This window comes from Sporothrix brasiliensis, assembly GCF_000820605.1.
Source record: "Sporothrix brasiliensis 5110 chromosome Unknown Cont15, whole genome shotgun sequence".
In the NCBI taxonomy this organism is placed as follows: Eukaryota; Fungi; Ascomycota; class Sordariomycetes; order Ophiostomatales; family Ophiostomataceae; genus Sporothrix; species Sporothrix brasiliensis.
Window position 1 is genome coordinate 3,048,109 of NW_024467134.1, and position 19,703 is coordinate 3,067,811.

At 53.1% G+C, this 19,703-nt stretch overlaps 3 protein-coding genes across 3 annotated transcripts; 2 read left to right on the plus strand and 1 right to left on the minus strand.

Moving 5' to 3' along the window:
• Positions 1-4,455: 4,455 nt before the first annotated feature.
• SPBR_05987 (uncharacterized protein) lies at positions 4,456-5,656 on the plus strand (the record flags this gene model as incomplete). The annotated part of the gene is made up of 2 exons (XM_040764249.1): positions 4,456-4,467; positions 4,550-5,656. The coding sequence occupies 2 exons, from the start codon at positions 4,456-4,458 to the stop codon at positions 5,654-5,656; spliced, it is 1,119 nt and encodes a 372-aa protein (XP_040622597.1).
• A 2,783-nt stretch (positions 5,657-8,439) lies between these two features.
• On the plus strand, positions 8,440-10,159 carry SPBR_05804 (PI phosphatase group protein; the record flags this gene model as incomplete). The annotated part of the gene is made up of 2 exons (XM_040764067.1): positions 8,440-8,594; positions 8,677-10,159. 2 exons carry the CDS (start codon positions 8,440-8,442, stop codon positions 10,157-10,159), a joined length of 1,638 nt encoding a protein of 545 aa, XP_040622598.1.
• A 1,114-nt stretch (positions 10,160-11,273) lies between these two features.
• SPBR_05861 (protein kinase A) lies at positions 11,274-12,860 on the minus strand (the record flags this gene model as incomplete). The annotated part of the gene is made up of 3 exons (XM_040764124.1): positions 11,274-11,601; positions 11,671-12,310; positions 12,437-12,860. The coding sequence occupies 3 exons, from the start codon at positions 12,858-12,860 to the stop codon at positions 11,274-11,276; spliced, it is 1,392 nt and encodes a 463-aa protein (XP_040622599.1).
• Between the last annotated feature and the right edge of the window lie 6,843 nt (positions 12,861-19,703).

A 19,703-nucleotide genomic window follows, 5' to 3' on the forward strand; every position in this document is an offset into this window, starting at 1 on the left:
TCGCGATTGGTTTCTTCTCTGGGCGAAGACAACTGAAAGGATTGCTATTACTCGATTCGAGAAAACCACACGCTAAATACTGAAGAGAAATAGTCGTGACAACACTACGTTCCCTCGAAGCCTAATGTTCCTGTTAAATATATTCTCGTCAGGTGTATCGCAGCGGACAGGCATCAAGATGCTGTCTACTCCATCTCAATCTACGCGCTCCAACAACACGACTGAAAGGCACAATAAATGTTTGCCCGTTCGAGATTTACAGTTCGCGGGTCTGTATATAGTTATTTACTTCCAGGCGTCGTCATTAAACAGCCGTAATCGCACAGAAGACGATCGCCGCTATCTGTGCAATTTAGAGATACGAAAACAAACCCAGGAATTGCATTAGGGCCATATGAAAATTGAATACGAAAGTGAATAAAAGTAAAACATAGATAAACCTAACACAGGGCTTTCAACACGGTCATCGACTTCAGAGCATTCTCATCCCACGTCTTCAGTTCCACTCGAGGACGTCGGCCAGAACATGAGTCTTGAAACGGCCTGCAACAAAGCCTTTTGCTACTGCACATACTGTGGGGTGTCGTACTTGGCAAATTGAGTCGTCGCATGTAGCTTGAAACATACAAGCTGCGTACGCATGAACAATCCTGAAATGCCCGCACACATAAAGCAGATCCTCTGGTTTATCCCGAATATATCCATGTTCACCCAAAATTATCCGACCTGGCCTCAGGGGCAAGCAAGAGCTTGATACCTTGCTTGCATTGAATTCAACTAGGACCCGAATTGGCATACCTCTTGCAAATGGCCCTGACGTCCATGCCATGTCAGGCCGTCGTTAATGTCACAACAGCCTCGTCTGGGAGTCGTAACGCAGGGTAGTCCTCAATTCTTCTCTCTCTCTCCTGCGCTCTCCCAACCCAGTGGACATCAGAGGCAAATCTGTGTAAAGTATTCCTGCATACATGTATATGTCGTTTTCGAATTACTTTGCTGCCTCATCAATATTTTTTGCCCGAAAAGGAAATCAACATACGTAGATCTACTGACAGGAATGCTTTCTTTCTGTTGACGGGCCACTTTCACGCGGACACAGGGATCTCTCTCCACGCGCATACCGGTGAGTTTGAAGCTCTGGATCAAATGCCCAAAAGAACTGCTGAGTGCATAAGCTTTAGTGGAGCCACTCCTTGGTTAAGCTTGGGTGTGTCAAATACCGTCATTCCTGCATCCATCTCAGCCTAGCCTACGGGAAGCTCGATAGCTGTGTAGCTCGACAAACTTGATAGCCCAAAGATTCATGATGAAGCATGCGCTTTCGACTGGACACTCACCACGTTGTCCGAACACTGTCTGGTTCGACGTCCCATTGCAACTTGGCCCCCTTGGGCTTGTCATTTTGGGCTCCCTGGCCGATCCTGGACGACCATCCCGAGAAGCGCGACGCTGTCCTGCACGCTTATTCGTGCTACGTGAATAATACAGTCACAATAAACCTGCCAGGCGAGTAGCGCTGGCCTCACCTAACCTCTTACCCAACGTCCCTTCGACCTATCGTTGTCCGTCACGTTCGTCGCTTCCTTTTCACTTCTCCCCTCCCGTACGGACTACCAATAACCGTCTCGTTTCGAAATATGTAAAGCCCCTCCACAGACACCAACCAGGTCGAAGCGGGGCCCTTTCAATTATGCAAATGTATGTCGTATGATGCTGCCCGTTTTCAGTTGTCCCTACTTTACATCCAAGCACACCAGCCAACCAAAACCCAAGGGATGCCGTCGATGCCGGACACGGCGGGACGTTCTTTTCAAAGACAAAGAGCGTATCCCTTGTTGGCATCCTTTATGAGTGCCCTAAACAGGCGTGGTAAGATACCATCTTACAATGTCCAAGCTGCCCACAGGACTCACTAGCAGCTTGTCAGTCTCCGACTTGCCGCCTTGGCAGCAGATGACGCCCTCGCTACGACACGGTTGCGGTCTCGTGCCAGATCCGGATTGCCTTCCTTCTCGCTTGGGCGTCATTTGTTTCTATCAGTACCTTCCGCAGTCCTTAATTGGTCCCTAGGATTTACTTCTCCTTTTTCCGAGGGCACGCTGCCCCAAGGTTGTCCCAGATCTCAAAGCCCCGCTGGCTTTGCTGGCAGTATTACAGTGCGCATATCGAGGGTGTACACTGGTAATCAACAAGCAATTTTGCAGGAGTCGCACAGTGCGAGTTTCTCTCAGCCGCGCCGTTTGCTTCGAACAACCTTTGAAGCACCACCTTTCATTCAGTTTCCTCCCTCCGCAGCTGGACTACTTGGAGTCGTTCCTGCCTAAAATGGCTTGCAACATACAGCCGCTCTCCACTTTGGCAGATGGGACCTGTCTGTTCTCTCTTTTCTTCTTTGCAGTGCGAGAATGCTTCATCAAGTACAAGTTCGATGCAGGCGTCCTAGCCCTCTCGCCCTGTCCCAGTCTCATATTGAGCTACCATGCGAGCCCATCGTGTGTTCAGTCTTTGTGTTAACATACCGTACGCCATGGCCTGGCCCCACCACACCTTCCATGTGTCTCGCTCCTTCCCTGCTAACGCTAGCCTCCCCGGCCAGCGTCTAGCCGCCATAACCTCCTGCCAAACGACCTTGCCTCCCAGTCTACGCGAGCCTTTCTTTTACTGGCTGCCCAACGACGGTCCGGGCGCCTCGCTCGCTCCTGCTCATTCTACGTCTCTTACGGCCCCTTTCTCGTTTGACCGTTTGTCGACGGATAGCAGGCCACCCACCACCTCCTTCCAGTGACGCACAACAGATCAGCGTCACATTTTGGCTCCTTCCCGGAGCTTCCAGACGAGGTCCTTTCTTTCCTTGTTATATCCTCGACATACAAAAAATACCTCCAAAATACGTTAAGAAAGAGATTCGAGGCCTCTCGGCGAGCCGGCCTCGTATCTTATCATTTCCAATCTCACCGAACCAACAGCGAGGAGGAACGTTGCGATCGGAACAAAATAGCAAAAGCAAAAATAGTCTCCAATACTTGTCGGATCTTGGGGGAGAGCGCGGGCGTAGATCCGTCTAGGCTCTGGCCCAGGCCTCGGTTGACCGCCATTGGCCCAAGGTCTTGGCCTTTTGCCTACTCTCGGGGGGCTCCTGCCGGTTGGCTGTCTCTCGCCGTATTTCTTCCTGCCTTTTTGCCTTTTATTTTTCGCCTTGGCCTCGCCACCACTCAGCTTTCTTGGGTCGCTCTTTCCGTCGACCACCTATTTGCCCTTCATTATTTCCTTTTTTAGCGGCATACCACTACTGGCCGTAGGCTCTTTCCTCATGAAGGGAGCACACCCCTTCCCCTCCGACCCCCAATAACCGTCCTTCCCGAAACTATCGTCCCACAGCCTCTCACTTCGCTCCTCGTTATAGCCCGCTGAAGCCCAAAACTACCCGCCCGGCCTGGCCACCAAATGCCAGTGACTGGATCAATCAATCCCAACACACTGCACGCTAAAACCCGCCAGTGTCAGGTAGCAAAGCCCAAAATTAGCACCTGATTTTCAGACCCCCCCAAAACCCAGCCCATCCTTACAAACCCTCCTTTCCCACGTCTTCCTCGCCCTTTTCCCGATTCTCTCCCTTTTCCTCTCCATTCCGCCCATTTTCTCAACTTCACACCCTCAATCCACCGCCGCTGGGCTGCATCGCCGCACAAGATTCACGATCCGCATACGACGACTTGATTTCCATAATCCATTCTTCACATGTAGGTGTCTCTTTTCGTCGCTGCTCAAGAGATAGTCTGTGGTTTTGCGCTGTGTTTTACGAGTCACGCTCTTCTCTCTGTCCTTTTGTCCTGTCCTTTTTCGACATCCATGGCCATCTCGCTTCACCGCCGCTTCGACCCTCGAGGCGATCTCGGCTCCTAAAGCACTTGATTGTTCTTGTCAGGCCAGGGAGGCGCCTCACGGAGCCGTCCTCGCCGTAATGACGACCATCGCCGTTCGTTTCCGATTTTTATGAGCCGCCGAGTCCCCAAACACTCGCCGCCCTTGTTTGGAGCGCCCTTATCCTGCCACGCCCTTCGTTTGTCTTGTGCCACGACTGTTGTGTCATCATCGTTTACGCACGTCATGCTTGCTTGACAATAAGCACCACCACCTACTCATTCACTCGCTTGTCATTTATATTGCACCTCGTTTTGTCTTCTCATCTCCCCATGATTACTCTCGGACCTGCTTATTTTCCCCTGTTTGTCTTCTATTTGTGTCTAGCTTTTGTCCCCCAATATTGGTCAGCGGAGTCTGCCTCGTTGCCTCGTGGATCTGGCCCTAAAATCCAGCCCGAAAAGCGCCGTCTCAAAGAAACCATCTCGTCAACTAACAAACTTTCTTCTTCATTAGCACCGAAGCATATATTTTGATCTTAACAAACCTACACACCCCCAACGACCTCGCCTGCTCGAGGATAACTCCGCAAAGATGACGACCATGGTAAGCGTCTCCGTCCTCATCCCACCGGCTGCATTTCGGCCACTCGTCCGTGGAACTAACCGCGTCCTCGTCGTCTTGACAGGATCTTCGCGTCGGTAACAAGTACCGCATTGGCCGCAAGATCGGCTCGGGCTCATTCGGTGATATCTACCTGGGTACGAACATCATTTCCGGCGAGGAAATCGCCATCAAGTTGGAGAGCGTCAAGGCCAAGCACCCCCAGTTGGAGTACGAGGCTCGCGTCTACAAGTCACTGGCTGGCGGCGTCGGTATCCCCTTTGTCCGTTGGTTCGGCACTGAGTGCGACTACAATGCCATGGTTCTCGATCTGCTCGGCCCCAGTCTGGAGGATCTCTTCAACTTCTGCAACCGCAAGTTCTCGCTGAAGACGGTCCTGCTTCTGGCCGACCAGCTTATTTCCCGCATCGAATACATCCACGCCAAGTCGTTCATCCATCGCGACATCAAGCCCGACAACTTCCTCATGGGCATTGGCAAGCGTGGCAATCAAGTCAACGTTATTGACTTTGGTTTAGCCAAGAAGTACCGCGATCCCAAGACGCACTTCCACATCCCCTACCGTGAGAACAAGAACCTGACCGGCACGGCACGTTATGCCTCGATTAACACCCATCTCGGTGTCGAGCAGTCCCGCCGCGACGACATGGAGAGCTTGGGATACGTCATGCTGTACTTCTGCCGGGGCTCTCTGCCCTGGCAGGGCCTGAAGGCTGCTACTAAGAAGCAGAAGTACGACAGAATCATGGAGAAGAAGATGACCACCCCTACGGAGGTGCTCTGCCGCGGTTTCCCCAACGAGTTCGCCATCTACCTGAACTACACACGCTCGCTCCGCTTCGACGACAAGCCCGACTACAGCTACCTGCGGAAGATCTTCCGCGACCTGTTTGTCCGCGAGGGCTTCCAGTACGACTACGTCTTCGACTGGACTGTGTACAAGTACCAGAAGAACGCTCAGGCCATTGCCCAGGCTGCCGGTGCTGCTGACGACAAGCAGCAGCGTACCGACGCTGCCACTGGCCAGCAGACTCCAGCCGGTGCCATTAAGCCTGGCCAGAGCGCCCAGATGGTCTCGGGCGGTCGTCCTCGCAACGCCAAGATGATGGGTGCTGCTGGCGTCGATGCTCATGATGCCAGCCGCGGTGCCGGCCCTGGTGACCGGATGTGAGTTGCGCCCACCAAGCTCCAACGCAACCAATATTCCTTGTAAGGGACCCTACTTTCTTTCCCTTGTTTCTGCCTTGTCAAGATATTTTGGGAGGTAGCGGGGCTAGGGGTGAAGCCCTGCCGTTCTACGGCCACTGAACATGGTTTTACAATGCGGTTTCTGGCCGTATTTTCATGTGGCCTTCTGAGAGCCATTTTTGCTAACCAAGGATTGCTCTATTAGGCTGCGCTCATCTTCCCGGGGCCAGCAGCAGGGTAGTGGCCAGGGTGGTCTCTACGGCCAGGGCTACGGGGCTCAGTGATGAGTGGTATTGTGATTAGGTTGGCCTTTGGTGACCGCCGAATGGGACGGACCAAGGGCCTGGCTGTATGATCAAGCACTCCACTCAAACCAAATTTCGGCATAGGACATTTGGTCCTTTTAACCATCTCAGTTGGTTGCCGCAATCCCCTCCACCCAACCCTGTCGCAGCATGTTTTTTCTTTTTTCTTTTGCCCCGTCATTTTCTCTTTTTGTGCTTGGCTTCCCAGACCTTTTATGTCTGGAACAATATTTGTTTTATCGATACCGGTGTCTGTGGTGTGTGTAAAGGCTTCGTCAGTTGGCAAAGCATGCGCTGCTCACTACCACGGAAAGAAGGTAGAAGTGCCTGGCGTCATTCGAGCGAGCTTCGTGCAATCCTCTGCTTGAGTTCAGCTTCACCCATCAAGCTGTCGCCTTCTCCGTCACCTCTGCCGCATTGGCCTTACGGCAACGACAAAACAAATTTCTCGCCCAAATCGTGTTCGACAAAAGTCCCACCTGCTGTCAACACTCGTGTACGCACACTTGCGATTTTCTACGGATAGCTGCCGACCTATCTCCTTCCCCCAGTGCTACGTTTTGACTGCGTCGAACCTTTGCTGCTCGGCAACATCGAGTCGTGGCGATTTCCGACGGGGACAGTTGGTAGTTGGTTCGGCTCATTATCGCAAGACGATGACTACTCGGATGAAGAGGAGATGAGGACTGTCTTTGAGCATCAGCATTCCTTGCCACGAGGCGGTTCCATATCAGAATTCCTTTATCCCCGTCGACCATTGTGTTGAAAAACTTACCAGCCAAAAACCATGATTTGCACTACCCCTTTCCCCATTCACCACCTTTTCCCCGTTTCCATCATGTTTGTCACCTTCCCACACTTGATGCATAATTGCTTTCTCTCTGCTTTCTGTTTTGCTTCTAGGTTTTGGTTTTTTTTTTTTTTCCTTTTACAAGTTTGTCGCTGCCTCTCATTTCGCACTGTTATCATGGCTTACGAGTTCTGTTTTTGCTTTCACTTTCCTTTTATACTGCTTCTTTGCTTGGCATGTCGCTTTCCAGTCCGCTTGTGGGGAGGTAATAGCTTTTATCATGGGGACGAGGGGAACGTTTTACAAGACTACGGCGTGCGGATGATTCAAATTGCAAGAAATTTAAGATTTAGACAAAGGTGTTCGGCGGCAGCGACCTGGGAGGGAGGGGAAGTTGGGACAGGAGGTGGCGACAGGTCTTATCCAAGGTACTCTTTTGTATCGTCAAAATGACGTGCGCGAGGATCAACCTAGACAGTCGCCTTGTGGCTTAATGTGGGAAGGTCGTCGGCTGGCGTGCAGAAATGAGAATGGGGTGTATTGATATAAGGGGAGTGTCTACTCACACAAGGAGGCTGTGGTTATTGTGCTGCATCTCTTGGCCGTGGCGAGTGGGACAGGATCGCAGGATTCTAGGCAATGCACTTGCCGGTGCCGAAAGTTCTGTGTCTGCTCGTTGGGCAGTTCTACTCCCTTGCATAGTATCTCAGTAGCAAAACAACAATTCACTTCATTTCTTACAAAGTTCTGATCCTGCTGATGGACATGAAAATATACGTTGATAAGGTATCGTGTATCATCGTGTAGTCGTGGAGTATTGTGCACGTGCTGTTAAACGTCCTCGGTCTTTCCTGCCGTCACTTTAACCTGATCGTGGTTTTATTGTCGGCTGAGCAAGTCTAGACGTTCGTTCTTTCTGCAGCGAGCCAAGACATGATGTGTTCCAGGCAGCGCTAGAGCCAACAGGATTGAGCAGCTGCCAAAAACGCGGCACGTGGTGGGAAATGGAAGGCGCACAGGGTGCCCGAATGATTTCGGACAAGAAACAGCAAGAGCGAGGCAATTATAAGATGCAAAAAAAAAGGAAAGAGGCAAATCTGGGGCATCGTACAAAAAGCAGGCAACGCCGCACATCGTGTGTCCCGCAAAATCCCCTCAATCTTCCTCCGCCAATTCGGTTTGCTCGCACAACAAAACCTCAGCCCCGTCATTCATCGCCGTCACGCTCGCAGTGCCCCACAAAACATACGCGCCCACCTCTATTCAATTCCGGCCCTGGACCCATACGTCTGGCCCATTAGGGCGTTTGGTGGGAGCCGAACTTGGCGGGGGAAGCTGAGCTCCAAACTTCAAAAGCAAACAGCAGGGCCCATTGAATGAGAAATCAGGACCTGGCAATAGTAGCTCACGACCCCAAAGAACGACGAAACAACGAAAACCCAGAAAGGAAATCATCTAGCATAGAGAACACCACCTCGCCGAGCCCAGGAAGGCAGCGAAGCGACACGAGAAAGGGTTGATGAAACAGCTGCGAACACGGCACGCCCATCCCGCCTTGTTCAGCCTCCCTTTCGTGCACCCGTTTGCCTAGGCTCTTCATTCCTCTTCGTCACATCCATTGCCCGACTCTGCCCACCGATAATGGCCCGAGACTGGCGCAACACTGGCAACATGGTCTCTATTCCAACACTGGATCTGCTGCTGCTCACATTCAACTGTGCAAAGGCGCCCATCAATGTTGCCGACTTCGCAGGGCACCTGCAGCATGCGTTGTCCGACCAGAGTGCGGCGTCAAACACGTCCTTGCTGCCAGACCTGATCGTCTTGTGAGTCGCTTTGGGAGATCGCAGTGGCCCAGTGGCTCGCATTGCACGTAACACGTAATTAACCGTTTTGTTTGCCTTGCAGCTCTCTACAGGAAGTGGCACCTCTTGGCCATGCCTTTGCCGGTTCCTACTTTCTCAACCCCTTCCTCCTGCGGTTCGGCGACGCGCTGACCCAGGCCGCTACACAAATAGAGGGCTACGAATTCAGCAACGACGGCGAAGAGGAAGATCACAATGCAGGCGAGACTCGAACATCAAATGGCCCCAAGAAGCCATACCACTTCATTCACCAGGCGCACGTTGGCATGACAGCCATTCTGATGTACGCCCGTGATCCGTCAGCCATCAGCAACATCCAGGTCGCACACTGCGGCTTTGGTGTAGCCGACTTGGGCAACAAAGGCGCGGTCGGCCTGAGGATAGCTTACGAAAAGAAGGGCAGCGACGATTCAGTCGGCTCTTCGCCCAGCGAGCTCACGTTTGTTGCTACGCATCTGGCCGCAATGGAGTGGAACGTCCAGCGACGCAATGCCAACTGGCGCAGCATTGTTGCCGGGCTGACCTTTGGCAACCCAAACGACGTGCTTGCCGACGTCCCGTCACGAGAGGCGGCCGCCGCCCTCGGCCGTGGCCGCCAGGGCCGGATCCACGATGAAGCAGCAAGCACCCCACGCTCCGCCGAGGAGGAAGCTGAGGCGGCTGCGGCAGACGCGGCTGGCGACGATGCCTGGCTTCTGCTGGGCGAGCGACAGCACGAAGTGGATCTCCGCCGCCAGCTGCACGACCTCTCCATTTTCCGGCCCGACAGCCTACTTTTTGTTGCCGGCGACCTCAACTACCGCATTGGTGACCAGCGGCCTCCCGCTGATGCCGAGTTCCCCACCGCAAGCACGTGGTCAAAGTTCCTTGAGCGAGACCAGCTGACCGAGGAGCGGCTCGCTGGACGTACATTGCACGGGATGAGCGAGGCGCCCATCGCCTTCCCGCCAACGTACAAGTACGACATTCTCAGTGACGACGACATTGCCGACGGCGCAGTTCCCGACAACATCGCCGAAATCCGCGAGCATGCAGAGTCGGAGTCTCCAAATTCCGCTCCGCCGGTCCCGTGGAAATACGCAACGCACCGCTGGCCCAGCTGGTGCGACCGCGTCCTCTATCTGGACGTGCCTGTGTGGGTAAAGGCGCAGGCTGACCCCGACACTGCAGCCACCCCGGAAGTCAAAGTCACTTCCTACAAGCCGCTGCCGCTCATGCGCACCAGTGACCATCAGGCCGTGTGCTTCCGCGCTCAGGTCCCCCTGCTCGGCAAGCCTCAGGGGCACCCTGAGGAAGACGTGGCAGTCTCCGACGGCGAGTCGGAGAACGAATCGGTCGACCCACGTGTCCGCCTTCCCGTGGCCATTGACATTGACGCCTGGGCCCGTCGTGCTCGTGCCCGTAACCGGGAGCGCGTTGCCGGCGGGGGTATGCTGTTGTTCAACACCCGGGCCGGCGCTGCGGTCATGGTCACAACGCTTGTAGTCGTCGTGGGTCTCTACTGGGTGTGGGTGGGCTGGCTATAAGAAAGACATGGTTATGGAGAGGCTGGAGAGACGGTAATGATTTAGCGGAGTATGTGCTTATGCTGGGTGTTTTCTATTGTTCTGTTTTGCTTGCGGGCCGGCATGCGGCGTGTCTTTACTTTGTCTGTTTCTTCACGATCATATATAACGCTCTCATGTCGGGCAGTTCTGTCTGTTTTGTGATGTTTCAAGTGCCAGGCGGGCTCTTTTACCATCCATGTTTTCATGTTATAATATAGTCTCATCATCACTTTATCTGTTTTGCGGAAGGGTGCCAGGGCATATTCATTTTGTTTGTTTATGCTCTTCTACTCCTTGCTTTTTCTCGATACGCATTGATACAGACATAACCAAATTTCACGTTATCAAGAAAGGCGAAGAAATACAACAATAACAAATAAATTCATACAATAAAATGATTTTAAATTCCAGTAATGTAGGGAATTCAACGTTTTTTGTTTTAATTTATTGGAAAACTCAGGGTAGTAATTACTGGTAAATCTAGTCGGAAGTGACGTCTTGGGCCACCCATCTACGTACATAGTGCCCGACACGGTTATCACCACGTCATGCTGGTCGTTGCAATAAATGTTATTTTAAACGTTAATAGTTAGCTTGGGCCAATTCTGTGACCTTGCGACTGCGGTCACCGCTGCGAGAGAATGTCCAAAAGGAACAACCGTTGGACAACAGCCGCAACGTAGTCATATACAAAACCAAAAACGTAGACCAAAATGTATCCAAACGACCTGAACGGTGAGAACCCAAGTATCCTGTTGCCTTCATGAGACACCAAGCGGTAGTAGCAACGAAACAGTAAAACAAAACATACTAAGAGAGAAAGTTAGGTGAATCGATCCGACAAGGCTGCCGAGAGGTAGTAGAGTCGGTTCGGTATTTAGGTAAGGGTAAGAGGCATTAAAAGAACGATAATGGGTAATGATGAAGAAATAAGATCATGTCACTCATGAAGGTGGGAAAATGAGCAAAGAAAATTGTCGTAAACAGGGCAGAGCAAGGGTGTAGAGCCACAGCTGTAAAGGCCAAAGAAGGCCGCCGCCAGCTTGAATAAAAGCAAAAGAGGGCAAAAGGAGGCTGGCACATTGTGAGCGGCCTAGAAATTAGCAAAGAACCGGTCGTACTGCTCGGCCAGCTCTGGCGTGTACTGCTCAAAGTCCACATCGTTCTCCGGGTAGATATCAAAGCACTGCGCATCACCCGTGTACCGCACGGGCGGCACAATGGGGCCCTGGCCGCGCCGCTCGTACAGAGCGTTCCAGTCGACACCGGCAAAGAAGGTGTGTGACTTGACCTTGGCTGCTCCGCCACTGATATTACCCAGTCGGCGTGAGCGGTCGACCGTGCAGAGCTGATGAACGAGGTCTTGGGCGGCTGGCGAGATGGACGGGTCTTGTGGGAAGACGACGGGCTTCTCCAGGATCCTGCAGAGAGTTAGTATGGTGGGGCGCCAGTGCAGAGTCACAGGAATAGCGGACAACAGGACAACATACTGTCGATAGATCTCGAGTGGGTTCTGGTGCCAAAACGGAGGATAGCCCGTCAGAAACTCGTAGATGAGGATCCCGAGGGCCCACCAGTCGACGGCGGTCGTATGGCCCATGTTCTGGATCACCTCGGGCGCGATATACTCGGGAGTACCGCACAGCGTGTACGTCTCGACTGCACCACCGGCCCCGTCGCGGCCCAGCCGCTTGGCAAACCCAAAGTCGACCAGCTTGACGTGGCCCCGGGCGTCGAGCAGCAGGTTCTCGGGCTTGAGGTCTCGGTAGGCAACGCCATCTTGCTGCTCGTGCAGATACTCGAGAACGAGGACGATTTCAGCGGCATAAAATTGGGCCGTGGGCTCGTCGAAGCGCCGGAACTTGCGGAGGTAACTAAACAGCTCGCCGCCGGGGACGTAGTCGAGAAGGAGGTATAAAAAGTCGTGGTCGGAAAAGGATGCCAGCATGTTGGTGATAAACGGGTGGCCCGCGACGTCCTGGAGGATCTGGCGCTCGTGGCGCACGTGGTCGATCTGCTTGAGCTTGATGACGGCCGCCTTGCGCAGGATCTTGAGAGCGAAGACCTGGTGCGCCTCGTCTTCGTTCCGTGGCTGTTGTCGACGGACCAGGACGACGCGTGCGAATGTGCCTGTTGTACACCCCGGATATCAGTCTCTGCTGTCTTTGTCTCGTGCACCCATACCCTTTGTGGCATATACAAAAGCGGACAACATAGATATATATATATATATATCTCCCTCTTTCCTGAGCATACCTGTTCCTAATGTACGGATGCGCGCAAAGTCGCCAACCCGCAAGTTCTTGGGAAACGTGTCGCTGGCCTGTATGACATCCATTGCCTCGTCGCAAGCCGTCTTGTCTTGCCTCGGGTCTCCCGCCTCTGCCTGTTGTGACTGTGGTATTGATGGCGAGGAAGTCGGTCCCGGCGCTGCCGTGGGCGGTGCCGTGCTGTCTGAGAGGCCGTTGTTGCTGGCCTGGGCAGTCTGATCAGTGTGAGCGGCTTGGGCAGCTTGTGCGGCCTGCGCGACCTGCGCGGCGACTGTGACGTCATGCAGGGCGTGGAGCCCTGAGCCGTGACCCGTGAAGCCATTCGGGGAAGACGAGGAGGCCCCGTCGTCTGGCGACGTTGGCGTGGGCGTGTGGATCGGCTGGCTGGGGTGGAGCGCGGCCATCGCCATTGCGGCCGCCGGGGTCGAGCGGCGGTGGAGGCGGGAGGCGGGCTGGAGGCCGGGAAGAACGAAAAAGGAAATAAAAAGATGCTTGTCTTTGGCGGGCGCGTCTGTTTAACAACGACACGACAGGGCTTGTGCTCTTCTCCTGCAGGAGAGTGTAGCCAGAGTTCCTGGCTGTGAGGAGCCGATAGGTGGGGTTTCACCCACCGATAAGGCCGGCGTGGGTCTCGGTTCTGGGGAAGGCCCAGGCGAAAGAGGGGACGCGATATGAGGAGTAAAAAAGGGTGCTGAACGTGGCAGGTATAAGGTATACAGTCGCGATGCGTCGTCGATAGGTGAATGAGGTCGAAGAAGGCTGCTGATAGAAAGAAGAGACGAAAGAAACGCCAATTGTGGCTGCGGTTGCAGGATGTGAGAAACAGGGGCTGGCGGCGGTTTCGCCCGTTTCACAGACTTCGAGGGCAGCTCGTGTAGGATTGTGCGCTCTCTGTTCCCAATTGTAGGGGGGCGTGTAGGCTGGACGGGGGCGATAGGCGAGATGGGCGGATGGAGATGCAGTAGGAGGACGAACCTTTGGAGGCGAAGCAATACGGTTTGAGGAAAAGAGTATCACGGGAAGTCTGGGGAAAGCACGAGAGACGCAGCAGCCATGGAGTTGCGGGAAAGAGACGCCGGATGCTTAATTAGACGCGGTCTAGTTGGGGATGGTAGGCGTTGAAACAGGGAAGGCACGCAACAAAAGCGGCGACACCTCCCGCATACGCCTGGAGAAGCACGGCCTGGGCAGGCGCAATGGGGAAAATTGTGGGGCGCCTGCCACTGAGAGCGACGTCCTTCCGTTCCCCGTGTATTAATTACACCGTATCCGCATCCAAAGGCACTTGCCTGTATTGCAACTCGCTGCAGACTGGGCCTTTTTTGAAGCAGGAAGGCGCGGGCGGCCAAAGACGCACACGCAGAGGGAGGGCGGCGAGGCAAGAGCGACAGGATCAAAATGCGGGCGTACGCGCATAGAGGGGCAATGGCGCAAGATGCGACGCAAGAGATGCACAGCGCATCGACGCTCCCTAGTATCCAGTTGCATGTGAGAGAGGGAGCAGACACACACAGCAGACAAACAAGGCTCCTACGCCTCTGGGGCCACCATTGCCCAGCCGAGCCAGCCTGATGCTGCGGAGTATATCATCGGCGACAACCGGGACATGGAGGGACATGGCGGCAAACTGGAGAGATGGAAATTGGTCTCGGGTAATTGCATGAAGTGCCACTTTGGCTGCTAAACGGCGGCAATCATGCAGTATGTTTTATTTTGGTGGTTCAGGCAGTGATGCTCTCTGTATGTCTCATGTCGCAGTCGTACCTGGAAAACCCCGTTCCTGGATTTTTGGATCTCTGACACGTGACGCACGTCATTTCATCCCATCGCAATTGCCTTTTCAAGACGAAACGTCACATGGGGTGCACATGCCCGTTTAGAACATACTGCGGCGTAATCACTTCGCTATTTCTGCATTCTACAGCCTTGTTCACTCTCTCTGTCTTCACACACGGCAGCATCATAATATGACTCTCAATCTCGGCGGTGAAGAAACAGTCTTCAAGAGCACAACGTTGCACAGGCACCGGCACGATCCCTATTGCCGTTTTGAGCGGAACCGACAAAGCGCCCAGCAACGGTGGTCTGCAGCCAGAAAAGCCAAAGACGAGCCAAAAGCCAGCGGCATCGGCCTTTGGGGTCTATCTACTGTATATTTGCAGGGGAAAAGCGAGCTAGAAGATGGAGCGGGCGATCATGCCAGGGGACTGAGAAACTGACGGCCGGACAAAGAAGTCGCCAAGGCCCCCAAGTTGCAAGTAGAGAAAAAGCATGTGCAGCCCTGCTTTGTGAGGGTCGCCCATACAGGCTCGGCAGGCTTGGGCAAAAAATCGTGTGCAAGCAATATTGCGGATTAAAAACATATCAGAACAAGAAAATATTGACATGGCCGATTTGCAACTCTGTCCAGTGACATCAATGGCTGCCAATGTCCATTTCCCTGATGTCTTTTCTTTTGCTGAAAACAAACCCGTTACAATGTATGCAATGTATGACGAAACAGAAAATGGGCCCGAACTGATGAACCTCGGGCCAGGGCAAGGCAGAGAAACGCAGAGAAGCGCAGCTAAATGGTAGTTGGTTCGCTGAGGCGGTTGGTCGGAACGGCAGAATGTGACTGGGTGAGACTGGTAAGATTTCCTTGATTTCGCTGACGTACGAAATACTTTGATTTCCCTGGTTGCCAGGCCTTGTCGACCGCCCTTTCATTGTTTGACGCTTATTTTGAGTTTGTACTTCACTATGTCATTTAAGGCCTGGCGTTCTGTGAGCATTACCGCGCGAGTACGTAAAAGAAAAGAACGCCATGAAAGGATGCAAGGCACGCTGGCACGGTAATTGAGACTCTGGTGGCCCTGACTGACGTGTGCGACCAGGGAGGAGCAACAAGAAAGCCTGCGGACATACGGAGCCGGGGAGAAGTGAAGAGACAAGGAATGAAAGTAGAAGCAGAATGAGACAGCAAGGCAAGGACCTGACGAGGTTAAGACTGTAATTACCAAGTAACTTTTCGGAGACGAAACACCGAATCAAGATAAATCGATAAGTTGATGAAACCGACGGACGAACCCAGACACTCGGAAGGCGGAAAGGGAAGAAAAACCAAATTGGATCAAAATGAAGAAAATGATGGCGGGCGTCTTCGGGATTCAGCCTTTGTTGGCCGACCGAGTTTGCCAAAATGGGACGGTTTTGTGCAGCCTTTGTGTTAAACATCTGTAAATTCACGACGTAGTCCACATTACGACATACATTTCCAACAAACCTCGCCTCGGACCTCGTCTGCTCGTGTGGGCGGGCGGCGGCCAGAACCGTATTCGCAGGTTACCTCATCACCTCATGTATGTATCCCTGGCGGACAGGCGCTATCGTGGCGTCCGTTTCGTTTTCTGGTTTCTAAACTGGGCGAGGCGGTGTTGCCAATTGGGGCTGTTCGGGGCTGTTTTGGGCAGTGGCAAATCGTCATGCGCCTTCCCCGGGTAATGGGAAATAGCCGGGTCCAAGGTGAACAGGGCGGAAAGCGAGGCCTGTGAGTGGCTGGCTGCGGTTATGGCCTTTGCACTGTTTTACAGCGCGCCCTGTAAGTGTAGGCATGCCATGTCGTCAGACCGAATGGCGTCCCGCGTGTCACACGGTGGTTCCTTCCGGTTTCGACAATCGCGCCCCGGCCACAACGTATATTCCAAGCCTCTGGGCAGCGGCGACAGTGACCAGTGGCGGCGGACTGGTCACCGATTAGGATCTTCCATTTGTTCGTTGTTCGTTTTCTGTGTGCTCTCATGGCGGTTCCCCTGTGTTTCTTTGTGCGCACGACCGCCCGGCTTGGCTTGCGCTCCGCCTCGGCGGCCTTTAGGTAACAGGTCGTGTGGCAATGAGTAACCCACCAATCAAAGAGCAATGATAAGAAACTGGCGAAACGCTCTGATTGGCTGTGCTGCAGAACCCCGTATGCGGCACTAACACACTACAAAGCGGCGATGTATCGCACTGCCCGGCTTTCTGGCCTCGAAAAAAGATACTTCGCCCGTAACAAACGACAGGCGCCGGCTGGCCCAGGCTAGCAGGGGAAATGGGAGAACAACAATTCCACAGTCACAGGGGGCATTCCGATACTTGGGGCGGTTTCCGGCCCTGTGCTGATTCTCAACTCAAATCGATAGGCGACCGCCACTCTGAGCAATAAGGTAATGGCGTTTTGAAATGGTTACTTGACAGGAAAGCAGATCTGGAGATCCTATTTGACGACGGGGCAAAGGGGGAAAGCAGGAAATCTCCAGGCAATCCGCAGACAAGGACGATAGATGTATTTCTTTCAAAATAAAAAATAAAGAAGGAGAAGAAAAGTGATAGACTGCACTATTTTTAAACGAAGAGAAGAATGTCAGGTAAATGTGTGCCCAACGCAATGGAGGTACACGAGACCCTTTGAGAGGTATGGATATAAGATATGTAAAAGTAAATAAGAAGATTTTTATTATTAAAAAAAAAGGGATGGAGGGGCGTGTGGGAAGGCTGAACGACCAAAAGATTACTCCGGGCGACGCTGTGATTCGTGCGTGGGCCCGGTTCTGTTTACTCGATCGCTTTACCTTTTGTCGTTTTGGTCCGTTGATATTCTGTTTGATTGCTTCAAAGGTCACCACTGTCGCGTGCTTCCCCAAAGATGACTCAACTGCATCCATCCTAACGGATATCATTGCCGCCTTGTGATGCTCACTTGATGCGTTTTTTTGTGTGTTCTTGGAACCTTATTGCCTCAAAAGCCAGGGGCTTGCCGGTGCAGTGACCAACAGGCAGTCTGATATGCAGGTCAGAGGAATGGGGGTGGGTTCGACCAATATTGGAAGCATCATTGGAGCAACACGGTGCAACATACGGAGTACAAATAGGAATGCCATTAAGAGCGCATGGCTACCGGGGAAGGGTGTTCTTCCTCCTACTCAACTCCACAACTGCCCAAGCTCCAATATTACCCATATCTCTTTGGGTTTCCTGCTCTCTCAGGTGCGAGGGAATTAAACCCCCTGCCGTTTGTCACTTTCCCTCCCCTCTGACTCGCTCGAAACCTGCGCTCCTTGTCAGTCTACGCCATGCGGGAAATAGATCGTTTGGGACAGGTTGGCTTGTTGGCCGCTGATGTGGATATCCCCGAGACGGATGGCCTTCTTGCTAGTCCGCGTGGAGCTGTTCCTGGATGAAATATGGAGCTGTGCTGTCTACAATGGGGCACTCAGCAGTGGATGGTGGATGCCCTCGCGAGAAGAGAGAGGGAGACAGAGAGAGGGCTCGACAGTTGGTTGCACCCTCCGCGAATGGTGGCACCAGGAGAAGGAGAAGCGCACCAGAACGAATACAAATGCAAGGCGAACCCCACGTCGTTGCAATATCGTCGGCGCGGGAAGCTTGTGCGGCCACCAAGTCTGCACCTCCCGTGATAGTGAACTGATAAGAGACACGAGTGTGAGGCATGTCGGGTAGGTGTCCTATCTGTGCTGCTGCAGCTGCTCCTCGATTCGGTTATTTCACGTTCTTTTCCCGTGTGTTTAGTTTTGTATCATTGTTTTTGTTTCATTTTTTTTTTGTTTCTGCTAATCTCCTCGTGCCACATGTCCCTCATGGTCCTGTATGTTCCTTATTTTCTGTATAGAACATTCAAAATGCCGCAGCTGGGCCTGCTTGTCACAGGAACACGCAAACCGCCACCCCCGAAACGAATGTCCAGACCATCAGGCCTTTGCGCTTTGACGAGCATCAACGTTCGATGTGATTGTGATCCGATTCTGTGCCGGTCGTGTCGTGAGTCGTTGCTTCCCCAACCTTTCTGTTTGCCTTCCCATTTTTTCGCCTTTCGATATCGAGCGGTTCTGTCATTGGCTCTAGCCATCCTTCGTTGGCGCGCTAGCGGGTCCGTAGCGCGCGACACCGCCCGAATGGGTACTTCCAAGCGTGGTATTTCGTACTATCTGTTCCTCTGTCCTAGAACCGACCCGGAGCCTGCAAAACGCGAATTTGCGCCTGCGGACGAGACAGCACATGGGCACAGCTGCGCTCGGCAGGGTACCACAAGTCCATGTACCTCGCCCAGAGTTGCTCGCCCAGAGTTCCTCGCCCAGAGTTCCTCGCCCAGACAATTTTATCGCTTTTTGTTCTCCAGCATCACGCCTCGTCCCATTCCCATTCCTGTTCCCTTGTCTAGGCCCTGTCTTTCAGGCTTTATTCCCACTGGCGTCGCCCCCACCGAAAAAACCGCCACCGCTCCAAGGTATCTTTTCTTACGAGAACTCGGAGTACACGAGAGACGATGACTACTCGCTACGACTCGTATCTTCCAACCGCCTCTGGGGAAGGGCGTGACCATGATAGTGACGCCGCATCCACGAAACCAAGCAAAAGCTGAAGCAACCATCGTGGCTTCCGCCGCGCATTGAAAGATACGGCCGCAAAAACCTCGCGTTGTGAGCGGCTTTGGGTCGCTGTTTCCCATCCATCAGATCAGAGTCAGTGTGGCATGCTCAGCGAGCCCACACACCATTTCGGGAAAGAGGCCCCTGCAGTTGCCCTTTTTGTCTTGCAAGACACTACGTAAGCTGCAATAAGGATTCACCGCAGAAACTCTGGCCCTTGATCTTCCTAAGTGACGTTTCTGTTACCTTTTTTTCGGTAATAAAAACCACATCAAATGCTTCATCCTTATCTTCTCTATCTTACCCCAGGAAGGTGTCGCTGCCTCCCCCCCTCCCCCTTCCTCTCTCAGATGAGTCTGGGGGTCATTCTTTCCTCTTTCATTTTCACACTTTTCATCAAGGGTCCGGTTTGGGCAACTGCCACCCACACCCACTAAGCACAGTACACACATCACGACGAAGGGTACTCGCTCGTAAGTATCTTTCTTTTCTTCGTTTTTTTTTTAGCATTTTTCTTTTGTTCCCTGGCTCCTAGAGGATGCCCACACCCCCTAAAAGCCAACCCGTCTCGTTTCCCTTGGGCTCCCCACTCCCTGACTTATTTCCCACGCCGCGAGAATAGTGACCTAAGTGGACCCAGTTTTTTGCGATTCCACTTGCTCGTTCACAAGCCGATACAGCGCCGTCGCTAGGAAAGAGCGCTACAGATAAAAGAACCCTGCCTCGCCGCTCCCCGGAACCCCGCCAGTGACAGTTTTCTTCTGGCTCTTTCCTTATATTTTCCCAACTTGTTTTTCTCCTTTTCCACACATAAAGAAGCCATTGTGCTATTTTTGCTCTTCTACAACA